Raw genomic sequence first — 23,255 nt, 5'->3', positions numbered from 1 at the left:
GGTCTATCGAAGCTTTAATAACGGTTCAGTTTATAATTAACAGGATATGATATTATTTTTATAGTTATTACAATATTAAGAATACAAAAAATAAGGTGTCTGTTTGACACGAGCTAAGATATAGTTATTAGATTCCCGTTTAATACGTTTGATCGACATATGTACTACGAGTATTTCAACGTAGGACTTCCGTGTTCGGTTTTGTCTTGCCACTTTATGCGCAGAATTGAGCGAAGACAGCGGAGATGAAATGAGTCCAACCTTTTAATATCTGCTTTGTAACAGCACCCGGTATCTGCGGCATAAAGAAGAGTTGGTATGACTATAGCCTTATAGAGGCTATAATATAGACCATAGATTCGATATGAGAGTGTTCCATAATTAAAAACATTTGGAGGATTCGCCATCGTCGGACACGGCGAGGAGGACTTTAAATATTTCACAATAATGTAAAATTCATTACCAAAGGTTGAAATCATTTTAATCTACTAGTACTTCTTGTGTTAATAATTTTCTACTACACTCAGCGTAGAAAGTTACGGATTAGACTGCGCGTCTATACACAATTGTGTCACTTAACTTCAAACTCGGGTAAATCCATTGGACCCTCTCAGCAAATATCTACCCTATTACGTTTTCTTAATACCAAAATCGCATAATCTGACAGACGGATTTACCCGAGTTTGAAGTTAAGCGACTCAATTAGACTGTGACAGATACTTTAGAACGCGAATTGAAGAGATATAGATATTATCTCGTTTGGAAAATAATACCCGGATGGTGAGATAAGTACTTTTGGAGTATTGTTTCATCCGATATTATTGATGCTGATTGTACCTTAAAATACCTACATGGTAAGGTACGAGTACATAAGTGCAAGCATTGGTAATAAACATAAGTATCCTGCCTGCGAGAAACGTATTATGTAATTTTACGACATAAGTGCTAGTTCTTTGAGATCAAGTGCCAGCCAATGATGGCGGTACCTTAGCGAGATGGATGCGATGTGGTTAGCATTATCACCTGTTTTGTAAGGTATTATAAGATAAATGTTTAAAGGAATTGACGTGAGTTCATCCGTTATTATGTCGTTTATCACGTGGGGTAGAGTCGAGCTCACCTAGTTCGTTTTTTTAGCATTAGAAAGAACTTGCAAGAAGGTAAGCTATTTTGACATGTCTTTTAATTGAAAAACGCTTTTTAAAAATCATTAGATTCATAATTGTTACATATTTGCCGTAAATTATTTTTAAAACGTGTTTTTCAATTAAAAGACACATCAAGATTGTTTACCTTTTTACTAATGCAAAAAAACGAACTTTAACTCATTATGGCATTTTGCAATGACAATTACAAGTTATGTATTAGTTGTGTAAAGTGTGTGTAATTTATTTTTCAGCTTATTTTATGTTTCTTTTTTCTGTTTCCGTAAGTCTGTTACCTTCCGTGATTGTTTCTCACTTGATGGTCTCATCGGAACTATCGGAAGATCAGCGCTGGAAGTCGCCAGCAACCTGCTCAGATGGGGCCATTTCGTGACACTTTATTTTTCATTCTGTTTTTTCTATGTATGTCTATTGTCTGTGTGTTTACGAATAATAGACTATTCTATTCTAAAAAGAGAAAATAAAAATAAACCCGCGCGACAGCCATATTTTCCGTCTCAAGCTTCACGCGGCACCATATCTTTTGTATTCTTCTAGTTTCCCTTTTTAACAATAGTTAGGTACATTCAGCAATACTGTTAGTGTAGAATCAGAATCAGAATCAAGTATTTTACGTGAGAAACTTAAAACTAAGATTACATACAAGAGTATAACTAAAAAAACCGGGCAAGTGCGAGTCGGACTCGCGCACGACGGGTTCCGTACCATAACGCAAAAAAAAAAACAAAAAAAAAGCAAAAAAAAAACGGTCACCCATATTATCCAAGTACTGACCACTCCCGAAGTTGCTTAACTTTGGTCAAAAATCACGTTTGTTGTATGGGAGCCCCATTTAAATCTTTATTTTATTCTGTTTTTAGTATTTGTTGTTATAGCGGCAACAGAAATACATCATCTGTGAAAATTTCAACTGTCTAGCTATCACGGTTCGTGAGATACAGCCTGGTGACAGACAGACGGACGGACGGACGGACGTTTTACCCTTTGGGTACGGAACCCTAAAAACTACAAATATTAATAAGATTGGTATGCGTTAAAGTTTACCACGAAATGGACTCGCCTCAGCATAATACTGACCCGAAGGTCAGCGCTGATCTTCCGGCGAGACCATTTGTGGGCCACGTAGCACCTTTGCATACAAACTTCTATGCAGGGGGGTACCTTTTCTCTGCAGCTGACTGTACCCTTTACAAACAATAACAGCTAATACTTATAAATACTCGTAAAATGAACACAAAGCCAATTTATTTTTAAAGCGCGGCCGCGGCGAATCGCCAACAGTCGCGTTAACCATTTTAAATGTGCGCAAATTATACGCCATACGTTTATGCGGAGTTATTCTGGATAGTGTTGCCAGTAGAGCAAAATCTTAAGTCTGGGGAAAATAGAGTCTATTTTATTATAGAAGTAGAAACGAGTGGCTCTGTGAGCTGTAGATCTGGTGAGCATAACTTAAACCCGAATAAATAAGGCTCCACCATTTTGAAATTTCCAAAAACTGAATCGCCAAAAAGTCTATTTATAATCATCGAAACTGCTCACAAAATTTCACGAGAATCGGTTGAGAATTGCGACGTGTTACCTAGTGGAGAATATCCGGAAATTTTATTTATAGGCACACAAAACAAGTTACAGACATTTACAGAAATTACATTAATAAATAAGCTTATAGTTTAGATCTGGACTATATATAACTCCAAACATGTGTGCACAGAAGGATATGACATTCAGTTAAAATATAACGCTAGAGGGATGAGATGTCAAGAAAAATTATATAAACAGTAGTAAGATTTACACATTAATTGAGTTATCTACTAATTAATTAATTAAACTAGGTCTAAAAACTAAGCAAGATAAGACTAATTAAACTAGGTGTAAAACTAAACAAGGTAAAATATTTAAAATAGACTAATAAGATAAGTGCGAGCGCAGCTTATGTACAGAAAGTCTTAAGTATTTTATTTTTAAAACTGGGTAAGCTGCGTTCGAATATGTCTATGGAAGGATTCTCGGCCGCAGTTTCGTTGTATAATCGACACATTCTTGTCACTGGATTGTAGTATGAGGTGTTGTTTTTATAAATCTGTAGTTGAAATATTTTGAGCGAGGGGTTGCGAGATTTGTAACGTGTGATAAAATTGAGAAGAGAAAGAAGAGAGGGACAGTCAATTTGGCAGTGTATTATTTTGTAAAGTATTAGCAGTTCGCTGCATTTCCTATGACTTGTAAGCGATGGCATATTAAAGTGCTTGAGCCTGCTGGCATAAGATCTGAGACTGCGACCAAGCTGCAGCCTGTAGCTAAGGATATTAAGAAATTGCTTTTGCACTTTTTCTATGCTGTCAATGTGACTATTCTAATACGAAAGCATTTTTGCACAAGCTGAAATGTAGACCTCACTGAGATCACCTCAGCTAACGCTTCGGCTTCTTTTAGGTTCGGTTCGGTTAGGCTTTTAGGTCTTTTAGGTTAGGTTAGGTTAGAATTTTCCTGCTGATCGTAAATTTTTTGTCAATACAAAATATCTTTATACTGTGTATTTATTAATATTTTTCTCTTATCCTGTTATCTTGATATACTTATTTATTTATAAGGCAGATACAAACGTTAAAAATCTTTATACTTAGATTGCAAATTAAAAGGTGGCAACTCTATGCACATTTCTTGACTCTCTCCATCCCTTATCCACATAAGATCAATGCATGAAACAGCAAAACGTGTCTCCAATATTTTTGACGTTCTCTTGTTTTTCAGCCTAACTCACACAAACTCTTACGCTGTTCTTTCTTCTATAAAAACGACTTTATTAGCTTATGTTATGGTTTAATTTTGAACAGTTTTGATGAGATACGAGTTTGTTGAAGTTGTTGGTTTGTAAAACGGCCCGCTTTGATATGTGATAGCCGTGTAATATGGCTATAATTGTTACACGCGTCTAAATTAAGGTAATGAAGCGGGGTTGAAATATCCGTTTCGGATGGCATTTTGTTTTTAATTTTTTGGCTTACATGTCAAATACTCATGTCACCCAAAATAAAAGACTTCTATGGGTACTGACCTAGGGGCTGTATAATATGACGGACGATATGAGCCTGTCACTTAAACGCAAAATTTGACACCTCCGAACAACTGACAGGCTGATATCGTCCGGCGAACTGGTAATCAGTGGGCCCCTTAAGACATGCGCGAAAATATATTATTGTTATTCATGCTGACTGGAAAATGCGAAACATTAAATCGCGCTTTAGCGAGACATGTCAACAATAGATTTTCATACAACATTGATGGCGTATGCCAACAAAGTGACGTGTAAAAATTCCCAGGCTTGTTCTGAAGTTTATAACATTCTGATGGTTTTCGTTAAGCTTGTTAAAATGGGTTTATATGTATGTATGGAGTCAGTGGCGTAGCTAGGGGGGGCGGCGGGGGCGGTCCGCCCGTCGGGTGTCACCCATTTAGGGGTGACACTCGACCGTGAACATCAGTAGTGTCACATATAAAAATTCGTAAAATGAATGCGATGGAGTATATCCTGAGCTATTTAACAAAAATTACAATTACTCTTTTTAAATATTACTACTATTATTAAATATATTTTACAATTTTGATTGAATTTTGGGGTGACACCCACAATTTCCGCACCGGGTGCCATCCATGCTAGCTACGCCACTGTATGGAGTGACACTCTTAACTTAATACTCATTTCTCTATACCATTGATCATTGATGTGAAACCTTAATAGCTTCAACATATATATGTATATATGTAGTGTAATGCTGATTGTAGGTACTTAACTTACATATATCTATATGTTATATACTGGACTGAAAGCAAATAAAAAGGCACTAACGTCGCCATTTTCTCTGACTAATTGGTCGTCTTATCGACTCACATAAAAGTACCAGAGTCGACCGTAAACCGACCGGTATGATCACAGAGGTGAAAGGTAGGCAGAGGTACAATATATCGGAGTAGAGTTGCCTGAAAAGCTTCGGGAAATGGATGTGCTTCGATTGGTTTGGCGGGCGCACTGCCGTGTGTAAAGAAACGAATTTCCTGTCATGTAGGTACCTATATTCAATTTTATTTATTTAAGGACCAACTGAGATCATTTTTGTTAGTACTTTCGACATATTTATATGAAATGTTTAGAAGATGTATTGGAATGATGGAACCGAATCAAAGTCTCTACGCGAGTATAATCCTACTACAACTTACTGGACATAACGATCAGAGTCACGAACCTAGCCGCCGCCATACAATTGAAGTTACGCTCTCAGTTTCGACGGCATTCTGAGATAACATGAAATTTGACATGAACATTCGGATGTGAGCCATTCTAGTTTTAAACATGAGGAGGTGTGATGTGAACAGTTTCATCTCAATTATTTTACCTCTGCACGTACTGATTCTCCGTTGGAAATATAAAAAAAATGCAAAATTTCCATTAATATAATCCTTAATCTCCTTAAAATTTTCCTATAATTCTCGAGTATTTTTCCAACTTTCCACAACTTGCATATTTGTATCTGTGCCTCTGCCACGCTCTTGAGTCTGTGGTGTGGACGATTTTCTGCGGTGTTATATCAATAATTGTCAAAGAATTGAAACTAATTCGTTTCCTGCGAGTCAATTACTGCGGTAATTATTAGGTTTTATGTGTGTGTGATTGTGTTTTGTTATGAGGTTTGATACGGTTGGTTGGTAACGTGGTATTGTTTCTTGTTAAATAAATACATGCATAGGGTTGTCTTATGAATCAAAATTGAATACTTATTCTTACAAAAGTCCATAAATCATCCTAAAAATCTTAATATTTTTGGGCAGTCATTTCTCCTCACTCAACTCCTCTTAATTATACCTCAAAGTTTCTTAAAATCTGCTGTAGCTACAAACCTCGGATCCATTTTAGACCGTTAGCTTTTAAATATGTTTATGAACTCGACTGTACATTTTGAGCCATTTTTTTATGGTTCTGTACCCAAAGGGTAAAAACGGGAACCTATTGCTTAGACTCTGTCCGTCTGTCCGTCACCAGGCTGTATCTAATGAACCGTGATGGCTAGGCAGTTGAAATTTTCACAGATGACGTATTTCTGTTGCCGCTATAACAACAAATACTATAAACTCCCATACAACAAACGTGATATTTTTGCCGTTTCTTGTGTAATGGTATTACACATGGGATTTGTTTACATACAGCCAACTAAGCCTACACAATTAACCTCTGCGTAATGCGTCACTTTGCCAAGTTAAAGCGTTGTCACAACAAAATAATTTGAGCGTTTAAAGCAACAAAGCGGCGAAGTTGTGTAATGTGGCCATTAATGTAATGAAACTCTGTAATGAAGCCGTGACGTGACATTAAGTTAAGTAGGGGAGGATTTGGAAGGGATGTGTGGCAGCTTAAGTCACACGAACTCGAGAAAAAGCCGCTCCCATACAATCGAAGGTAAGTACGCTCTCATTTTAAAACATGTCATGAACATTTACGTTACTTATATCTATGCCTGTTACATACTAGTTTTCATTGCTTAAAATAGGTTTTGTAGGGTAATTCGTCAAATGCTGGCCACTGTTTAATAAGTATAAGGTGGCTAGTTATTGAAGGGTGGCCAGTAATTGACACCCTATACTGCCCTGCTAAGCCAATTAGCGGTATCTCAAATAAAAAAAATATGCACGTACCTCCTTACACATTCTTTATCTGAAAATGTTTTGTTCATGTTTTGTAATCGTCACGAAAAAAAAAACCATTTTCAACGTCATTTTGTTTTTGGACCTAGGTAAGGTACCGCTTTTCAGCTTAGTAAGGCATACTAAAATGAATTCCTGAAACCTATACTATACTAAAATGAATTCTGTGTTAGGTGAATAGAATTTATTTTTAGTATTAAAGTGGCCAGTTATTAAGCGGTGGCCAGTAATTGACGATTGACGACCCCATGTAACTTAGACCTTTTAAATCGAGAGTGAATAGGTACAGGAATCTTTTAGGTAAGTAAGCAATCTTTGCTCCATCCTAAACTTAATCGGCACTTACCATCAGGTGATATTGTGGTCAAATGCTTACCATCACTACACCTTATAAAACAAAGTCGGGGGACTTTCTTTTATAAGGTGTAGTGATGGTAAGCAGCTTCTTTTCTCGTCTGTCTGTTTGTGTGTATGATCGCGATAAACTCGAAAACAACTGAACGGATTTTCATGTGGTTTTCACCTGTCAATAGAGTGATTCTTGAGGAAGGTTTAGGTGTAAGTATAATTTGTTAAGGTTTTGTGTAACCCGTGCGAAGCCAGGGCGGGTCGCTAGTTATCTAATCAAAATAAAAAGCATTGAAGAATCTTGGTAAGATTTTGCCATTCTGTCAGTTATTTTGTTTCATATCTAACACTATTTACTTGACACTGATTTAAACTTTCACGATTATTAAATATTATCAAACTGCACAACGGGACTTAATCGCGTATTTAAGTTTTAAGATTTACCTCCGACGTTTGAGTCTTCTCCGAGACCACGGGGACAACGCCGTCCTCGAAACGTCGGAGGTAAATCTTAAAACTTAAATACGCGATTAAGTCCCGTTGTGAAGTTTGATAACTATTTACTTGTATCAGTTCTATTTGAATGATTTAAATTAAAACACCACACAGATTTCACACATGTATTTCGTAATAATTATAATATGATCGTATCGGTACTATTAATAACAGTTATATTAATTTAACTTGTAAGTATAAAAATGATATGACCGGGTCGAAAATTAACGTGTTTTAATCTTCTAGAAAAATAAGGTATGTAAGTGTTTTTCTAATATGTACAGGTCAAAGAATTTAACTTTCATACCCTTTCGTACGGTCAGCCAAGAAAGTGGTCTACCACTGCTTTTGTTTTTGCTTTTTTGTTTTTGCTGCACTTGGCTTTGATTGTCACTGTACCTTGTCACAGTGACAATCAATATGAAAGTCGCTAAGGACCTCATATTACTCGTATTGTCACTGTGACAAGATACGATATGGTACTGAGGGTTTACCGCGAACCACGTTTGACGTGTAGCCTCCCTTTCACACTTACGTACGTATTTACAAGTGCGACAGAGAGGCAAGACTTCGAACGTGGTTCGCGATAGCCGCTCTGAAATTAAATTCCTAGACCTTACAAGGTATAAACACTGCATGAATAGGGACACTTAACTTTCTTACAAGCCAAAGGAAGTTAAACGGCACATGAATAAAGAAATATATTTCAAAAAATCTAAATAATATGATCTACAACTAAGAAATAAATAAAATTTAGTATACATGTGTTAAGTATTGTGCTATTCTAGAAGATTAATAACACGCTTATAATGTAGTTAAAAGATAGACTCAGTCTGGTGCGTTTGCGCAGTATTTCGGTAGATCTAATTACAGTAGTCTCAAAATATTTTGTACTATACAATTAAAAATCGATACAGCAGTTTGAAGAGTATCAGCTCTTTTAAAAAATGATGTAAGGTATTTTTGCTATAAAATGGATTTTATTGACATAATGCATGTGTTTGTGGTGTTTAAATTATTTAATGTACTCGTAAGATTAATACTTATTACTACGCAAATGCACCAGTGTGTTAGAGCCTTTACACAGATCTTTTGATTCCAAATAAAATATAAAAGTGTCAAGAAAACAACTACATCAACAACCTTTTTAAATATAACTTATTGCCCCGATTAAAGTATTAACATTGAAGAGAAATAAATAGGTTTCTATATACACTACTAACTTTATAATACAATTAGCCTAGTTTTTACACTGGATATGTTATTTAAGGTAACATTCGGATGACAGCTGCAGTCACATTAGGGTAACATTCCATTTCTGACCGCAACTGCACTACTAGTACGGTTGACGTCAAATATACGTTTACACTTTTTGCCTTATTACAAAGGAGTAAGGTGCAAAAGTGTAAACATATTTTTGACGTCGACTGTGCGAACGCGTCGGTGTTATTGTCAATTTCCACAGTAAAACGAATGGTAAAGTGTTGCTTTCGTTGGAAATGGACTGTCACCTTTACAGATGTAGTGCATAATTATTTTCCATCGTATTTTCACGGAAACGTACGGACGTATATTGCTATTTCAGTTAGTTTCGGTACATAGTACTGAGGTTGACTGAAGTAAGTAGCACTACAACAAATACGAACGTTTCTGAGAAAATACGATGGAAAACAATTATGCACTACATCTGTACATTCGGCCTAGCCAAGGTTACAATCGCTATCGCTTCGACAACGAAAAGCATTATGTCTCTCTATCACACTTCTATATTAGTGTGACAGTGACAGTTGTGTTTCAATCGCTACGGAGCGTAAGCGATTGGCACCTTGGCTACGCGGCCTGTAGGCCAAGCACAAGATTGCCGCGACAGTATCTCGCCGCGAGATAGACTACCGGTATTTTTCTAACTGTATTAATTAAAGAGTAGGTAATAGTCTATCTCGCGGCGAGATACTGTCGCGCCAATCTTGTGCTAGCCCGGCTGCTGCGTTGTAGCCAATGCTATACGAGTATCTGTCAAATTCCTTGATAAAATGTGAGTGACGGAATGAACGTCATAATCGTGGCAGTTGCGGCGGCGAACGTCACTCATTTTATCATGGAAATTGACAGTAATGCATCTGCAGTTGACATCCGAAGGTCACCTTTATTTGATACAGTCTAAGTCACATTTAAGTACCATTTGGGCGTTTTCAGAAACTTTTATTAAGACCATGAGACCAATCACATTTTGACATCATAATGATATCTGAATTTCTATTTTAGTTAATAATACCTGGTGTGTACGTATAATACATTGAAAACAATATGTTTTGTTAAAAATCGAAAACTTATAGTGTTAGACCAAGAATGTTCTGCAGCGATTTAGATAGCCCACGAGGTGCAAGTGTTATTTTAAACGTCAAACCTCTATTAAATTATAACGTATAAATAACACTTGCACTGAGTGGCCTATCAAAATCGCTGCAGATTTGTCTTGGTCTAACTCTATTATATGCTCAATCACGTTCGAAAATAATGGTGTAGGAGGAAAAATATAAAAGATATGGTGTTTTAACAAAAGTTTCTGTAAGCGCCTGTTAAAAATCTTACAGCAATGTTATACTCTACAAAATGGTAATTAAATGCACCTCTGCCTGCTCTATCAAGTCTTTACTGAAGCAGAGTAGAACTAATGATAATCAGTTATATATTAAAGCAAACCTTTCATCAATTTACTGAGTCCAGGTATGAACAACCTGTCTACTGTATCAAAACACGCGCTTTCCCAAAACCGCTAGCTATTTCAAAAATGAAGAAGGTGATAGAAGACAGTTTTCATTTGACATTTACAACTCTACTATGACAAACGGAGCTCAACTTTATTGCAACATTTTTCATTAGTTTTAATTAATTTTCGTTGTTTTTAGTGTACAATTATCATATAATTATTCAATTCTGATTTTATTGTAATTTTATGTAATATCGGCAAATAAGTCTGAAATATATTTTTTTTATATAATTGGTACGGCTTATGATCGCCTTACATTGTTCTGGGTCCCAGGGAAGCTACACGTTTCAAATTTTCATATTTATTCTGTCACTTGCTTAATTTATGAAATAGGCGCCTAAACATTGTCATGTAAGATTAAGACGTATCTATCTCTAAATGCACAATAAAGTGTGACATAAACGTTCTCCAAATACAATCAAAAGTTCAAGTGTGTTCCATATAACAGTCATTACTTTGTTACATTATTTATAAGATAGGTACATATAATTAGAACTTACTCGTCATGAAATTGATATCTTGTCTATATGCACATTATTTATCGGGCAACGTCAAAAACGCTATTCACACAAGTAAACAGGCTCTTCACACCTGGGCAATAAGAGCCTCTATAGTCACTATTCAAAGTCACTTTCACGTATTAAGCAGGGACTCTATACTGAACGGGTTGTGCTTTCTGCCCCCGTTCTTCGACAGGTCTTGTTCCGACGTACTCCCGCCGCTGAGGTCTAAAGATACCGCGCGGCCTGAGTCAAAGTCGAATTTCTCGAAGTTCGAGGGTCCGAAGTGCTTGAAGAACGCCTGCTGAGGGTCCGGGAGAGGGCTGAAGTTTCTCCCTGAATGTGCGTCTGAAGTGGAACTGTCTGAGTTGTTGATAGCGTCTCCGTGTGCAGGCGCTCGAAGTCTACTGGACAGAGAGAAGTCTTCAGGGCCGGAATCATGGCAGGAGTCTCCTCCAACCACGTCGATCATGCTGTCCTCTCCGTCCACATCTCCGTCGGAGTCGGAGTAGAGGCCACTGTTCCTGTGCTGAGCCAGGTACTCAGCTTTGAGGGCCTCCAGGTCGACGGCGATGCCCTTCGCGCGCAGCTTGCGAGCTTGCCGGTCGAGCGCTTTAGCCAACTTCTTTCTTCTTCTCGCCCTGGTGATAAAATCAATAGGGCCTAATTAGTATAGAACCTATCATATAGGTTTGAGTGACAATTATTCAAAACATCAAAGGGATAGTGACAGCCTTAGTGTACCTATAAAAAATATCGTAACACATCCGTATCCATACTCATACTGATACTCATTTATTCATAAAGCCAATTTACATGGCACATGTTATGTCATTTATCATTTATCTACAATTGACATTTAGTCGGGTAAAACAATAGAGTCCGTGCGAAAAGAGAAGAGTCGTGATTTTGTGAAATGTATTAAATTGTTTCCCTTAATTCCACGACTCTTCTCTCTTCGCACAGACTATCAGTGAAAACGGGAGATTGACTCTTGGCGTCTACATTTTTACTGACCAATTAGTTTTTGGACTTTCTGGTTCTATCCAAGGTCCTAGTGACCTTAAAGTACCGTAAGTGGCTCACCTCTCGCGGGCCCTCAGCTCGTGTGGCGGTATGGGTTCTCCAGAACAGGATTGTGGGTGCGCGTTGTGCGCCGGCCGTCCGGGACCCTTTTTTGTGTGTTCCTTCTTCCGCCATTTTGCTCGTCGGTTTTGGAACCATACCTGTGGACAATTAACACATTTTAGATTACAAATTATATAATAATTAGAATCAGATCAAGAAAAGACAGCACACGAAGTGCCAGTGTTATTTATGTCATAATTGCATAGAAGTTTGACGGTTATGACTATGTTATGACATTAAAATCGGAACTTCTAAAGATGAACATGACTGGCTGGAGAACCTTAAGCGGAAAAGTCTTCGTCGTGCTCTACCACCTCCTGCGGACTCGCGTTTTTGTGCGATCGATGTGGCAAGAAATACCGCGCTTCTATAGGACTTTTTATAGCCATCAACGGCGATGCGGGACCCCATAAACACAAAAGCGCCGCAACAAACATCTACAACAGATGATGTGGCCAATGATGATGATGCACTGCGTGTGCTGTCAAAATCTCTGCAAACTTTTCTTGAGCTAACTCGATAGGTACTATTGATATAAACTGAAATAGACGTCATATGCGAATAAGTCACGATGAGATTCTCATCATGAGAATTAGTTCGGATAGTCGAGGTTCTAATCGTAAGTACGTTATGACATCGGTTACACGCAAATTCTGGCGTCAGTTCGATCCATCATTCCATTCGAGTTTTAACTGATGCCAGAATGATGGAAAATGGACATGGTTAAACGATCAGTCCAGACTGATAACAGACTGATAAAATTACGACAACAGACATCGGTTACACGCTAATTCTGGCGTCAGTTCAGTCCATCATTCCATTGTTGTATGGACGGTGACGCAAAGAGACACAAAGAGGTTACACGATCAGTCTCCTATCAATTTTCTGTCATTCAAAACGGACTGACGAATATTATCAAAAAATTTAAATTCTTATCAGTCCAGACCATCAGTCCATCAGTCCGCGTGTTACACGATAATTCTCCCGTCATTCTGACCAGACTGATGGACTGAACTGACGCCAGAATTAGCGTGTAACCGATGTCTATAATTTATACCCACTTCACCGAGCACGACACTCCAGACAACTTTTTCTACGACGCTAAACACCGTATTACGCCTTCTGATTAGCCCTAATTATGACTACATAGATGGATGAGTTATTGTAATGAAGCATTGTTCTCGAAACGTTGTCACACGGTCTGTTTTACTAGACAAAGTAAGAGAAATTGATAATCTCGGCGTCTGCGGGATTAAATATCGGAAAAATTCAATCTAAAGAGAATCAGTTTATAAAAATGACGTTGAATAGGTTTAATTTAAAACATTATGTCAAAGTTACAGATTGCAAGTGCGAATATTATAACCGCCCGTTAAAATAGGAGTGGACAAAAAACATAAAACTAATATTTACTCAGTATAACGACGACGTTGATTACCAGACCAAGTCAAGGAAGGAAAATTGATTTGCAATCTGACTTTTTTTAAACAATTGCTAATAAACAAATGTGTGCACAAAAAAAGATAACCCAGGTTTTTTATGAGTTAGATACCGATGTGACCTTTGGCATGGTATGTGCGATTGTTTTTTTTATAATTACATGCGTAGAAAATAAAAGAAATACAATCGATACCACGCAATAAGCAAACTAGATATATTTACCAAAACCACATTTTCCTGGATAAATCAAATCCGAGCACAACATGCCAATACTCTCCAAGGAGACTGTACTAATGGTCTCTCCTTAACTCCCTTAAGGGGGTGGGGCTCATTAGGTAGGGGGGGAGCGACGCCATTATGTGGCTTTTTCGATTCTATTCCGTTTCTAAATCAATGGTGCGAATAGTCGATGAATTAAAATGAAGTAAGTATATAAGTACCTAATGAGTTTTTTGGAACTTATGTACGCCTACGACAATTCTTGGGATTAGTTGTCAAGCGGACCTCGGGCTCCCATGAGCCGTGGCAATAAACACATTTTCACTTTCTATAAAATCTTCCTCTAAGTTACGAAATCATGAAACGTTCGCAACTCAACGGAAAACACAAATAGGTACTTTATTTTTGTCACAACTTTGAATTTCGTGTTTATTCTGTCCAGAATAAGGAGGTCTTCAAATTACCAAATTTTATCAAAATCTCACTACAAAAAAAAACAAAAAAAAACTCATTTACATTTTATCACCTTGGTTTCCACAAAACCTAGTCGCCATATCGCCGCTAACGCTAAAACCCGATCACCCCGAAATAACGATACCCTTTTGTTTACAACAAAATAACACAAAAAAGAACAATAACCAATTTGTCCACCAGCCCCAAAATCAGATACACATCAATTACATTACAAAATACGCCTAACCACTAATTTCTACCCGTTCCAAAAAGTCCTAAGTCACTACAAAACACGTTCATAACATAACGTTTATACTTAGATCAGTTTTGAAATAATCCGACTAAAATCGAAAAGTGTTACATGTTCACGCATTGCGTAGATACAGGACTTTTTAATGTGACAGGATTATACGAAAAGGCGTTTTTCCAAGGGTAACTGTAAATACGGAGTATACATGGGGGAAAATTCTTATTTACACGGAGGGGAGACGCGGCAATTGGATACGATTTCCACAAATGGTTTTCGTATGAATCCCGTTTTTTGGGCAGTTTAAGGCAATTCGCGGGGGATAGTTGGGTTTAAACAAGTTGGGGTTGGAAGGTTAAGCGAAAGTGCCGACGCGAATTGTTGTGGTGACAACTGTTTTCTGTTTTACATGGTTTTACATAGTACCAAAGAGGTATCGTCTTGGGTCGCCCCATTCGTTTTTCGTCAAGTTCTTAAATTAGTCCTATTCTGCTTTCGCCACTCATTCTACATTGAAAGCCACCGACGATTGTGACGAATGTAGAATGAGTGACGAAAGCAGAATAGGGCTAATTTAAGAACTTGACGAAAAACGAATGGGACGACCCAAGACGATACCACCAAAGATAATTTGAAATAGAGGCAGATTGTCAAAGTAAATTATGTAGCCACAGTAAATTTACTGCCATCTTACGACAGAAGATTAAAACTGTTAGAACGCCATTTGAGTTTGATCCTTATTTCACATATGTGTTATTTTTAGTGTTCCGTACAAAACTTTGTTTACGGAACACTTATGGGATCACTTCGGTCTTGCAAATCAGTTAAATACGATTTTCTCAGAGACCATTTGACAAAGATACCTAAAATTTGGAACAGTTATAGCAATTACCACCACTCATATTGTAAATAAGTCAAAACTGCTTATTTCTTATTAAAGGGGGAAATTTAGGGGGTTGAGAGGGGTAGGCTGAAACTTTTTTCATTTGTAAGAATCGTGTGGGGTACCATTAGAAAGCTTGCAAAAAATTGAGTCGATGGACTGATTTTGACTTCATTTTAGACTGCAATAGTTTCGTCAAAAAATGCATTTAAAGTTGCAAGTTTTCATACAAAAATTTTCACCTCTGTCCTGGCGATTTTCGCGAAAACTATAGCTAACAGGCAGCTGACCAGTCAATACCCAACTTAAAGAAGCATGGAGACGGCGGGAAAATTATCAGCTTAACTTTATCTTTATTAGTTTTTCAACTGCAGCTTGACCTTTGGTTGCTTAGGGCTAGCTAACTGATGCTTACACTGGTCAATTCATATTAGGCAGTAGCGAGAAACATCCTTAGTTAAAACTTTGGCATTGAAATTTATGACTTATGTCTTTGACACAAAGTTTAATTCTGCTTGCTTATTTTTGTGGGATATTTAATTTTATCTCAATAGCCTACTATAAGTATGAGAGAGATCTACAAAATACGACCTTATTACATAGCAAATAAGTTTAAATTTCGAACGGGCTTTCCAACCAATGGACTAGGCATCTCAAAAATCTGAAGAATTCAAATTAAGAATTCCGTTCTTGACTGTCGTTGTGTTTTTTTTTCCACAATAGGACACATAGAGTTAGTAAGGCGTATAGAGATAATAAAGTCATTTAATATCTTAGAGGATATAACCAACGGAGACGCCATGTCTAAAATTTTCGGTACAAAATAGTCTGCCGTTTTTTGCGGGGGAGGGGCACATCAAATGTATAGGTACGTCATGTCAGATAAACGTCAGTCCATACATATGGTTGACATGTGGTTGACCATTGGCCGCCTATTTTCGACAGAGGGGAACGCCTGTTAATGGCGGCTCCATTGTTAATTACTCCGAGTTTAATATTTATGAACAGCTTTGGCCTCATGTATAGATTTTATTGAGAGTATCTGATTCGTCGAAACAATATACACAATATTCCTTTTCATTAAGTACCATTACATTTCTGTATTAATTGTATAATTATAATATCTATTAATTATATTCAGTACTTATGTATATTTTTGAACGGATCGGTGAGCAACAAGATTCAGGGCTATAACCGCGAAAATAGAAGTTCGCAAATTGCGAGCATTTTTCTCTGTCACTCTAATTACGCCTTCATTGGAGTAAAAGAAAAAGATCCCCGCAAATTGCGAATTTCAGTTTTCGCGGTAGCCCCTCAGTCCTGTTACGAGAAAATAATTTTGGAAGACATTAATAGTATATGACAGTTAAATATCACAGTTTTTAGAAACAAAGGTAAAATTGACGAAATATTTAAAGTAAGCCGATCTTGTTTTTTAGCAGTTCTAAATAATATTAAAGTCGGCTACAAATATAATGACCACCAAAAAATTCTTTGGTACCCTAAATAAAAAAATCATGCTTACCAAAAAAAATTACTTAACACCAAAAAAATAAGGCCTAAAATTACAAATGTACCACCATTTTAATTATGACTGCACTTCAAATTGTATTCGAATACCAAATATATTGAATGATTACCAAAAATCATTAATGATCACCAAATCTTGAAGACCAAATAAATGCGATATTTTCACCTAAATAAACCACTATGATACCAAAAAATTTATACATATTACCAAATAAAGTAAAATGATGCCAAAATTACTAGCCCCTCCCGCTCAACCCCCGCACCCCGCACCGCATAACTTAGGTAGGCATACTGAAATGCTACTAGAAAAGTATGTTAGGTTAGGTTTGTACTGCTATCAGTTAAGTGGGCTAAGTTAACACTGCGACCCTTACAGAAACGAATTGCTACTAGAAAAGTGGGTTAGGTTAGGTTTGAACTGCGACCCTTACAGAAAAGAAATGCTACTAGAAAAATGGGGTAGGTTAGATTTGAACTGCGACCCTTACAGAAACGAAATGCTACTAGAAAAGTGGGTTAGGTAAAGGCTTGGCCACACACAGAGCGCGACGCAGCGCCGCGTCCGCGCCGCGTGATGCCGACGCGATGCCTGGTCAAACAGGGCGCGCGCCGATCGCGCCGGCCTCACGCTCTCAACACGCCCTCAAGGCGCGCGTGAACGCGGCGCGGCCGCGCGGGAACGCGGCGCACCGCTCGCTGCCTAACGTCCGATCCTACTGATGTGACCTTGCGGGACGCGGCGGGCCGCCGCGTTCGCTCGGCGCAGCGCTGCGCACGCGCCGCGCGGACGCACGGGGCCGCGCGGCGCGGGGCGCGACAGAAGCGGGGCGTGATACCGGCGGGACGCAGTCTGTTTGACGTCGGTAACCTGTTAGCATGTGCCGCGGTCGCGCGGCGTGGACGCGGCGCGGACGCGGCGCTGCGTCGCGCTCTGTGTGTGGCCAAGCCTTTAGGTTTGAACTGTGACCCTTACAGAAACGAAATGCTACTAGAAAAGTGGGTTAGGTTAGGTTTGAACTCCGACCCACACAGAAACGAAATTCTACTAGAAAAGTGGGTTAGGTTAGGTTTGAACTGCGACCCTTCCAGATAAGAAATGCTACTAGAAAAGTGGGTTAGGTTAGGTTTGAACTGCGAACCTTACAGAAACGAAATGTTACTAGAAAAGTGGGTTAGGTTAGGTTTGAACTGCGAACCTTACAGAAACGAAATGTTACTAGAAAAGTGGGTTAGGTTAGGTTTGAACTGCGAACCTTACAGAAACGAAATGTTACTAGAAAAGTGAGTTAGGTTAGGTTTGAACTGCAACCCATACAGAAACGAAATGCTACTAGAAAATTTGGCTTTGCTTTAATAGGATAGCAAGATTTAAAAATTTGGTTATAATTTTACATTAAAATGGAGTTCTAATTTTGGTGGTCATTTACTATTTTTGGGTTTACAATGATTATTTTGGTGTCATTTTATTTAATAGGATAGCACGATGTAAAAATTTGGTTATCAATTGACATTAAATTGGGGTTTGAAATTTGGTAATTATTTACAATTTTTGGGTTAATAATGATTAATTTGGTGTCATTTCCTTTAATAGGATAGTAAAATGTATTAAAATTGGTAATCATTTCACATTAAAATGGTGTTATAATTTTGGTGATCATTCATTATTTTAGGGTGGTAAAGTAGATTTTTTTGGTATTAAATTTTATTAAATCTGGTGATCAGTTAAATAGCAGCCATTAAAGTCTATATATATGGCAGAGAACTAGAAACAAAATCAAATAAAAAAAAATAATGAGTTCTAAATTCAAATTGAAGGAGTATACATTTAAGGTATTATAGGCCAAGCGCGCACCACGATTTTAATTTTTGCGACACGATTTTAGAATCGCGCTGTAATATATCGCAGAAAATTCACTGCGCGCACTGCGATGAAAAAGTCGACGATTTGTTCATTCTCAACATGGATTTCGTACCAGTCGCTTGTCATGAAACGTGTCTTTAATATGCGATTGCTGTATGACTTTGAGCAGTTATAACACAAAGGTGATCCCCGTCTATTTCCATAATTAAATGGTCAACATCTAGCGTCTCATTTTGAGACTCCATTGGAGATGCAGGTGCCGAGATGTTGGGGTTTGGAGAGCGAAATGCCGACTGAAGTCCGGCCGGGGTGCGATTTTATTATCATAGTGCGCGCGGGGCCATACAACTCCGCATGCTGCAATTCACTTTGCGACAATCGCGTCGCGAACAATCGCGGAAAAATGTGACAAATCACAATTTTAAAATCGCTGCGATTTTTTTGTCGCATATGCGCGCACTAACATATAAACACATACGTTGCATTTCTGCGACAAAATTATCGCAGGACAAAAAATCGTGGTGCGCGCTTGGCCTTACTCTAAATTATTATAATACATCAAGCATTCGCGAGATGCTCGACTTCGGTATTCAAACACAAAGCAATAGTACAAGAATCTAACTAAATGCAAAGGCCGAAGGAGCGATTCGAAGATCCGAAGCGTCCGGCAGACGCGCGCCTCCCGTAACTTTTTCAAGTATTTTTAAGTACAAGTGTCTAAGTCGCAAGATCCAAAGGTTGAAGTCGCATTGGGCCGAAAGTCCGAAGCATCCAGGAGGTCAGTTCTAAACACAGGTAATTAATACAAGTGTCTAAATGCGAAGGCCGGAGGCCGAGCTCCGCGTAGGGCCGAAGGCCCGAAGCCTGCAAGATGTCAGTGGTTAAACACAGAACTGACAGCCTGGACGCTTCGGGCCTTCGGCCCTACGCGGAGCTCGGCCTTCGGCCTTCGCATTTAGATACTTATACTATTGTTCTGTGTTTAAGTACTAACATCCTGGACGCTTCGGGCCTTCGGCCCTATGCGGAGCTCGGCCTTCGGCTTTCGCATTTAGACACTTGTACTATTGTTCTGTGTTAAAGCACTGACATCCTGGACGCTTCGGGCCTTCGGGCTACGCGGAGGTCGGCCTTTGGCCTTCACATTTAGACACTTGTACTATTGCTCTGTGCTAAAGCGATGACATTTTGCTAAAGCTCGGCCTTCGGCCTTCGCACTTAGATACTTTGTACTATTGTTCTGTGTGTGTAGTTGAATACGGTATCCTAAAAACAGGCAAACAACCTCTGTAAAATGTAACGATGCGAGCTGTACGGCTACCATCTGTTTGGCATTGACATAAACGCTACCGTGGGCGTGAACGTAATTTACTTTCTATGCATCTCGCTCGTACTGACATATTAGTGCGAAAGAGATATACCTATAGGAAGTAAATTACGTTCACGATATCGTTTATGTCAATGCCAAACTGATGGTAGCCGTACGGAACACTAAATGCCTCGAGCTATCTCGGGCTTCTATTCTATTCTATTCTATTCTTGGCCAAATTATTTAAATATTGAAATTAACGCCATCTACTCGACAGTAGGCCAAAAGTATGGTGCAATTTTTTCGAGCGATGGCGCGTATAAGAGTATAAGCTTTGTATAAGTAGTTCATAAATGCCTTTTTTTTATCTCATTATGTATAAGTACTGTGAATGTCGTCCTATAATGGCTAAAATATGTTACTAGTGCTTACTATTTTTGTCTCTCCTTTTTTTGGAATCACGGGCCTGTAAATCCCGGTCTTTTGATAGGCTTGCGTGGGGATATAGATCCAACACGTAGAGGCCCTTTGGAGAGCTTTAATGTCATGTAGAACGCCTGCTGGAACCCGTTCCCAGGTGCAACAATAGACACCCATGAACCGGTGTCAGCAGGCATTGGGACTATTGTAGAAAAAGAGAACAGTATACCGGTCTATGGATTGAAGTTTAGGTGGACTATGAGACTGGGCTATTGTAAAGAGGTCCGGACACCTGCCATAACAATGTTAACACCGTCATCGAGGCAGGCGGTGACTTGCCGCTGACTAGATGGGCCCCTGAAACTGCCGTCGTAAAGACGACCAGGAGCAACATCGGTGTGAGCGGCTCAGGGGTGTCGAGAGGTGTGCGCCGCTTTCTACCCAGTGGCTGTTACCAGCCACTGTGCCAACTCGCGTCTTATGCATCTTTCACTTCCACCCCTGGAGCATATAGCTCTAGCGACTCCTCTCTGGACAGCCAATGAAGGCAAGCCAGAGCTGAGAGTCCTGCGGGTCCCCTTGGGGTTCCACTCCGACCGACGAAGACACGCCGGAGACGGAGACCCTGACCGACTCTCGGGAGCACTCGGGTCCGTGGGGTCGTTACTCCCCAACAGCTCGCCACAAGCTGCCCTGCGGGCCTATTTTTGTTATTATTATTTTCAAATGTTGTTTATTCTATTGTATTTTATTGTAATTGTATTTTATGTGCATTTCAAACACAATCTTGTATTGTTGATGAATAAATATGATATGATATATGATATATATGATAACCTTTGGCCTATACCTACTCGTATATTTGCTTGTCCTAGGTATTTAAGTATCGGTAAAGTATGTAGTACCTACCCATGTAGTCATATCTTTATTTCTGAAATCTGAAATTGTGCACATCATGTCTGAGCCCTAATTTATATGAAATCCCCCTCAATAACCCACAAACGACATATAAAACCTTAAATTATTGTGTTCACCGCTCGCTTCACACGTAAAACACATTTTTATTCGATACAACCCGCTGTATTTCAGACCAATAACGCTATCTCTTTCCTTTCAGCTTTTCAAATTGATATTGGAAGTGTGAGATAGAGACAGATATAAATTTCACATGCTCACGCAAAACGGTTAACACGGATCATAGATATGTATACAAGTTTCGCCGTATCACAACGGGGTAAGGTCGAAAAGTGTTTACATGTTTTGGAGCGTGCGTTTCGTTTGACGCGAATTTCGGTTAGGGTTGTCTCTGAGGGGGTGTTATTTTGATTGGCGTAATTGATCTGTCAATTGAATGGTTCGTCGGTTGAATGGTGGACTGCTTTATAGCTATTGTATGTTATAACAATTTTATTAGTTTGATTAAGCGAACAATTCTAAACGGAGACTTGGCAGGCAAATACATGTTAAAGGATGGGTAAATATTTTTGTTAATCTTATGTTTCAGGGGTTTTATTCTATCATTATTTGGATAATTTTATTCAAAGTTACCTATACATTATGTTTTTTATTCTGAATCACGAGCTCTAATTGTGAGTTGATATTTCAACTTACAAAATACCTAAATGTAGGTAGGTACAGCTTGAAATAAAATGACACACTACGTAACGCGTCTTACCTGTAACTAAAATTACTGATTACTGATTAAATTGTAAGCATATGCCCTAGGAGTGTGATATTTTTTAAATTTGAAAACCGAAACAGAAGAAAAATGCCATAAAATCATCAAAATTTTGTTTGAAACTAACGAATATTTACTCGTTGGATACTTCTTCATAGTATACTTTGTGTTATGTAGATATTTTAAATTATTATAATACCAAGACAACTAAGTCCACGTGAAACCCAAAGTTATTAATTCAAATAGCTTCATTTGAAGATTTTGCAGTGAGCTACAATTCACAGATTTTCAAACTCTGCAAAACAGCTTGTGCTGTAACTTGTATCCTTATTATTAATGACAATAAAGATTCCATTACAGATTGTGCACTATTTAATTATAGTATCTACAGAACGCTGCATGCCGCAAAGCCGCATTAAATCACTTTAATACGGGCACTACATTTTCAAGTGAGAAGATTACTCAAGTGCGATAATTTGCCGCCGTTGGCAACCCTACCAACAGGCTCCGTGTCTATAAGGCCTGCTACACGGTCGCCGACAAACCCCCAAACCGCGTGGCCTTGGTCTGTCCCGGACCGTGTAGACGGTTGTTACCAACAAAATTTGACCAAAACTGTCCAAGGACAGACCAAGGTCAGACGGTTAGATGGCTTGTCGGCGACCGTGTAGCAAGCCTTTATCTTTTACTGTAAGCCTAGGGCGATTCATACCAACGAGAAAACAGGACAGGGAATATATATAAAGTTTCGCGAGGGAAAGGGACGGAGAGGAATCCTTAAATTTTATATTCTATCCGCATTTTGTCGCCTAAGCGTTCCATTTAGTGTTCCATATTTAAACGCGCTTTTTTCTTTTTTCTTTTCAACCAACCGAAGGATGTAACTTTTTTCTGAGTTTTCCAGCCAGCAACGGATGTGTTCGGAATACTGATGTGTACTGTTAGGGAATGAAATTGGCATATAAATGTAAATTTTATGCTATGAATTTTAAAATGCAGTCGATACTTCCGTGGTTCCAAGTTTGGCGGGGGGATGAAATTAGATTAGAATACGGCGGTTTGGGTAAAACATGGACTTTTAAAGGCTTGCGTTGCGTGGGTGTCTTTGTTA

The 23,255-nt window shown here is 38.6% G+C and overlaps 1 protein-coding gene across 1 annotated transcript in view; it reads right to left on the bottom strand.

Annotated features, from left to right (window-relative positions):
• Positions 1–9,696: 9,696 nt before the first annotated feature.
• The window catches only part of LOC134667106 (homeobox protein unc-4-like), an 83,225-nt gene continuing 69,666 nt past the window's right edge, over positions 9,697–23,255 (bottom strand). The window contains exons 3-4 of the mRNA XM_063524387.1: positions 12,063–12,202; positions 9,697–11,617 (exon numbers count right to left, since the gene is read on the bottom strand). Of these exons, the coding sequence (XP_063380457.1) occupies positions 11,110–11,617; positions 12,063–12,202 (648 nt within the window). The 3' untranslated portion in view covers positions 9,697–11,109. The remainder of the gene's footprint in view (positions 11,618–12,062; positions 12,203–23,255) is intronic.

The sequence above is a fragment of the Cydia fagiglandana genome, chromosome 9 (assembly GCF_963556715.1).
Source record: "Cydia fagiglandana chromosome 9, ilCydFagi1.1, whole genome shotgun sequence".
NCBI lineage: Eukaryota > Metazoa > Arthropoda > Insecta > Lepidoptera > Tortricidae > Cydia > Cydia fagiglandana.
This window is presented reverse-complemented; position numbering and strand designations above follow the sequence as displayed.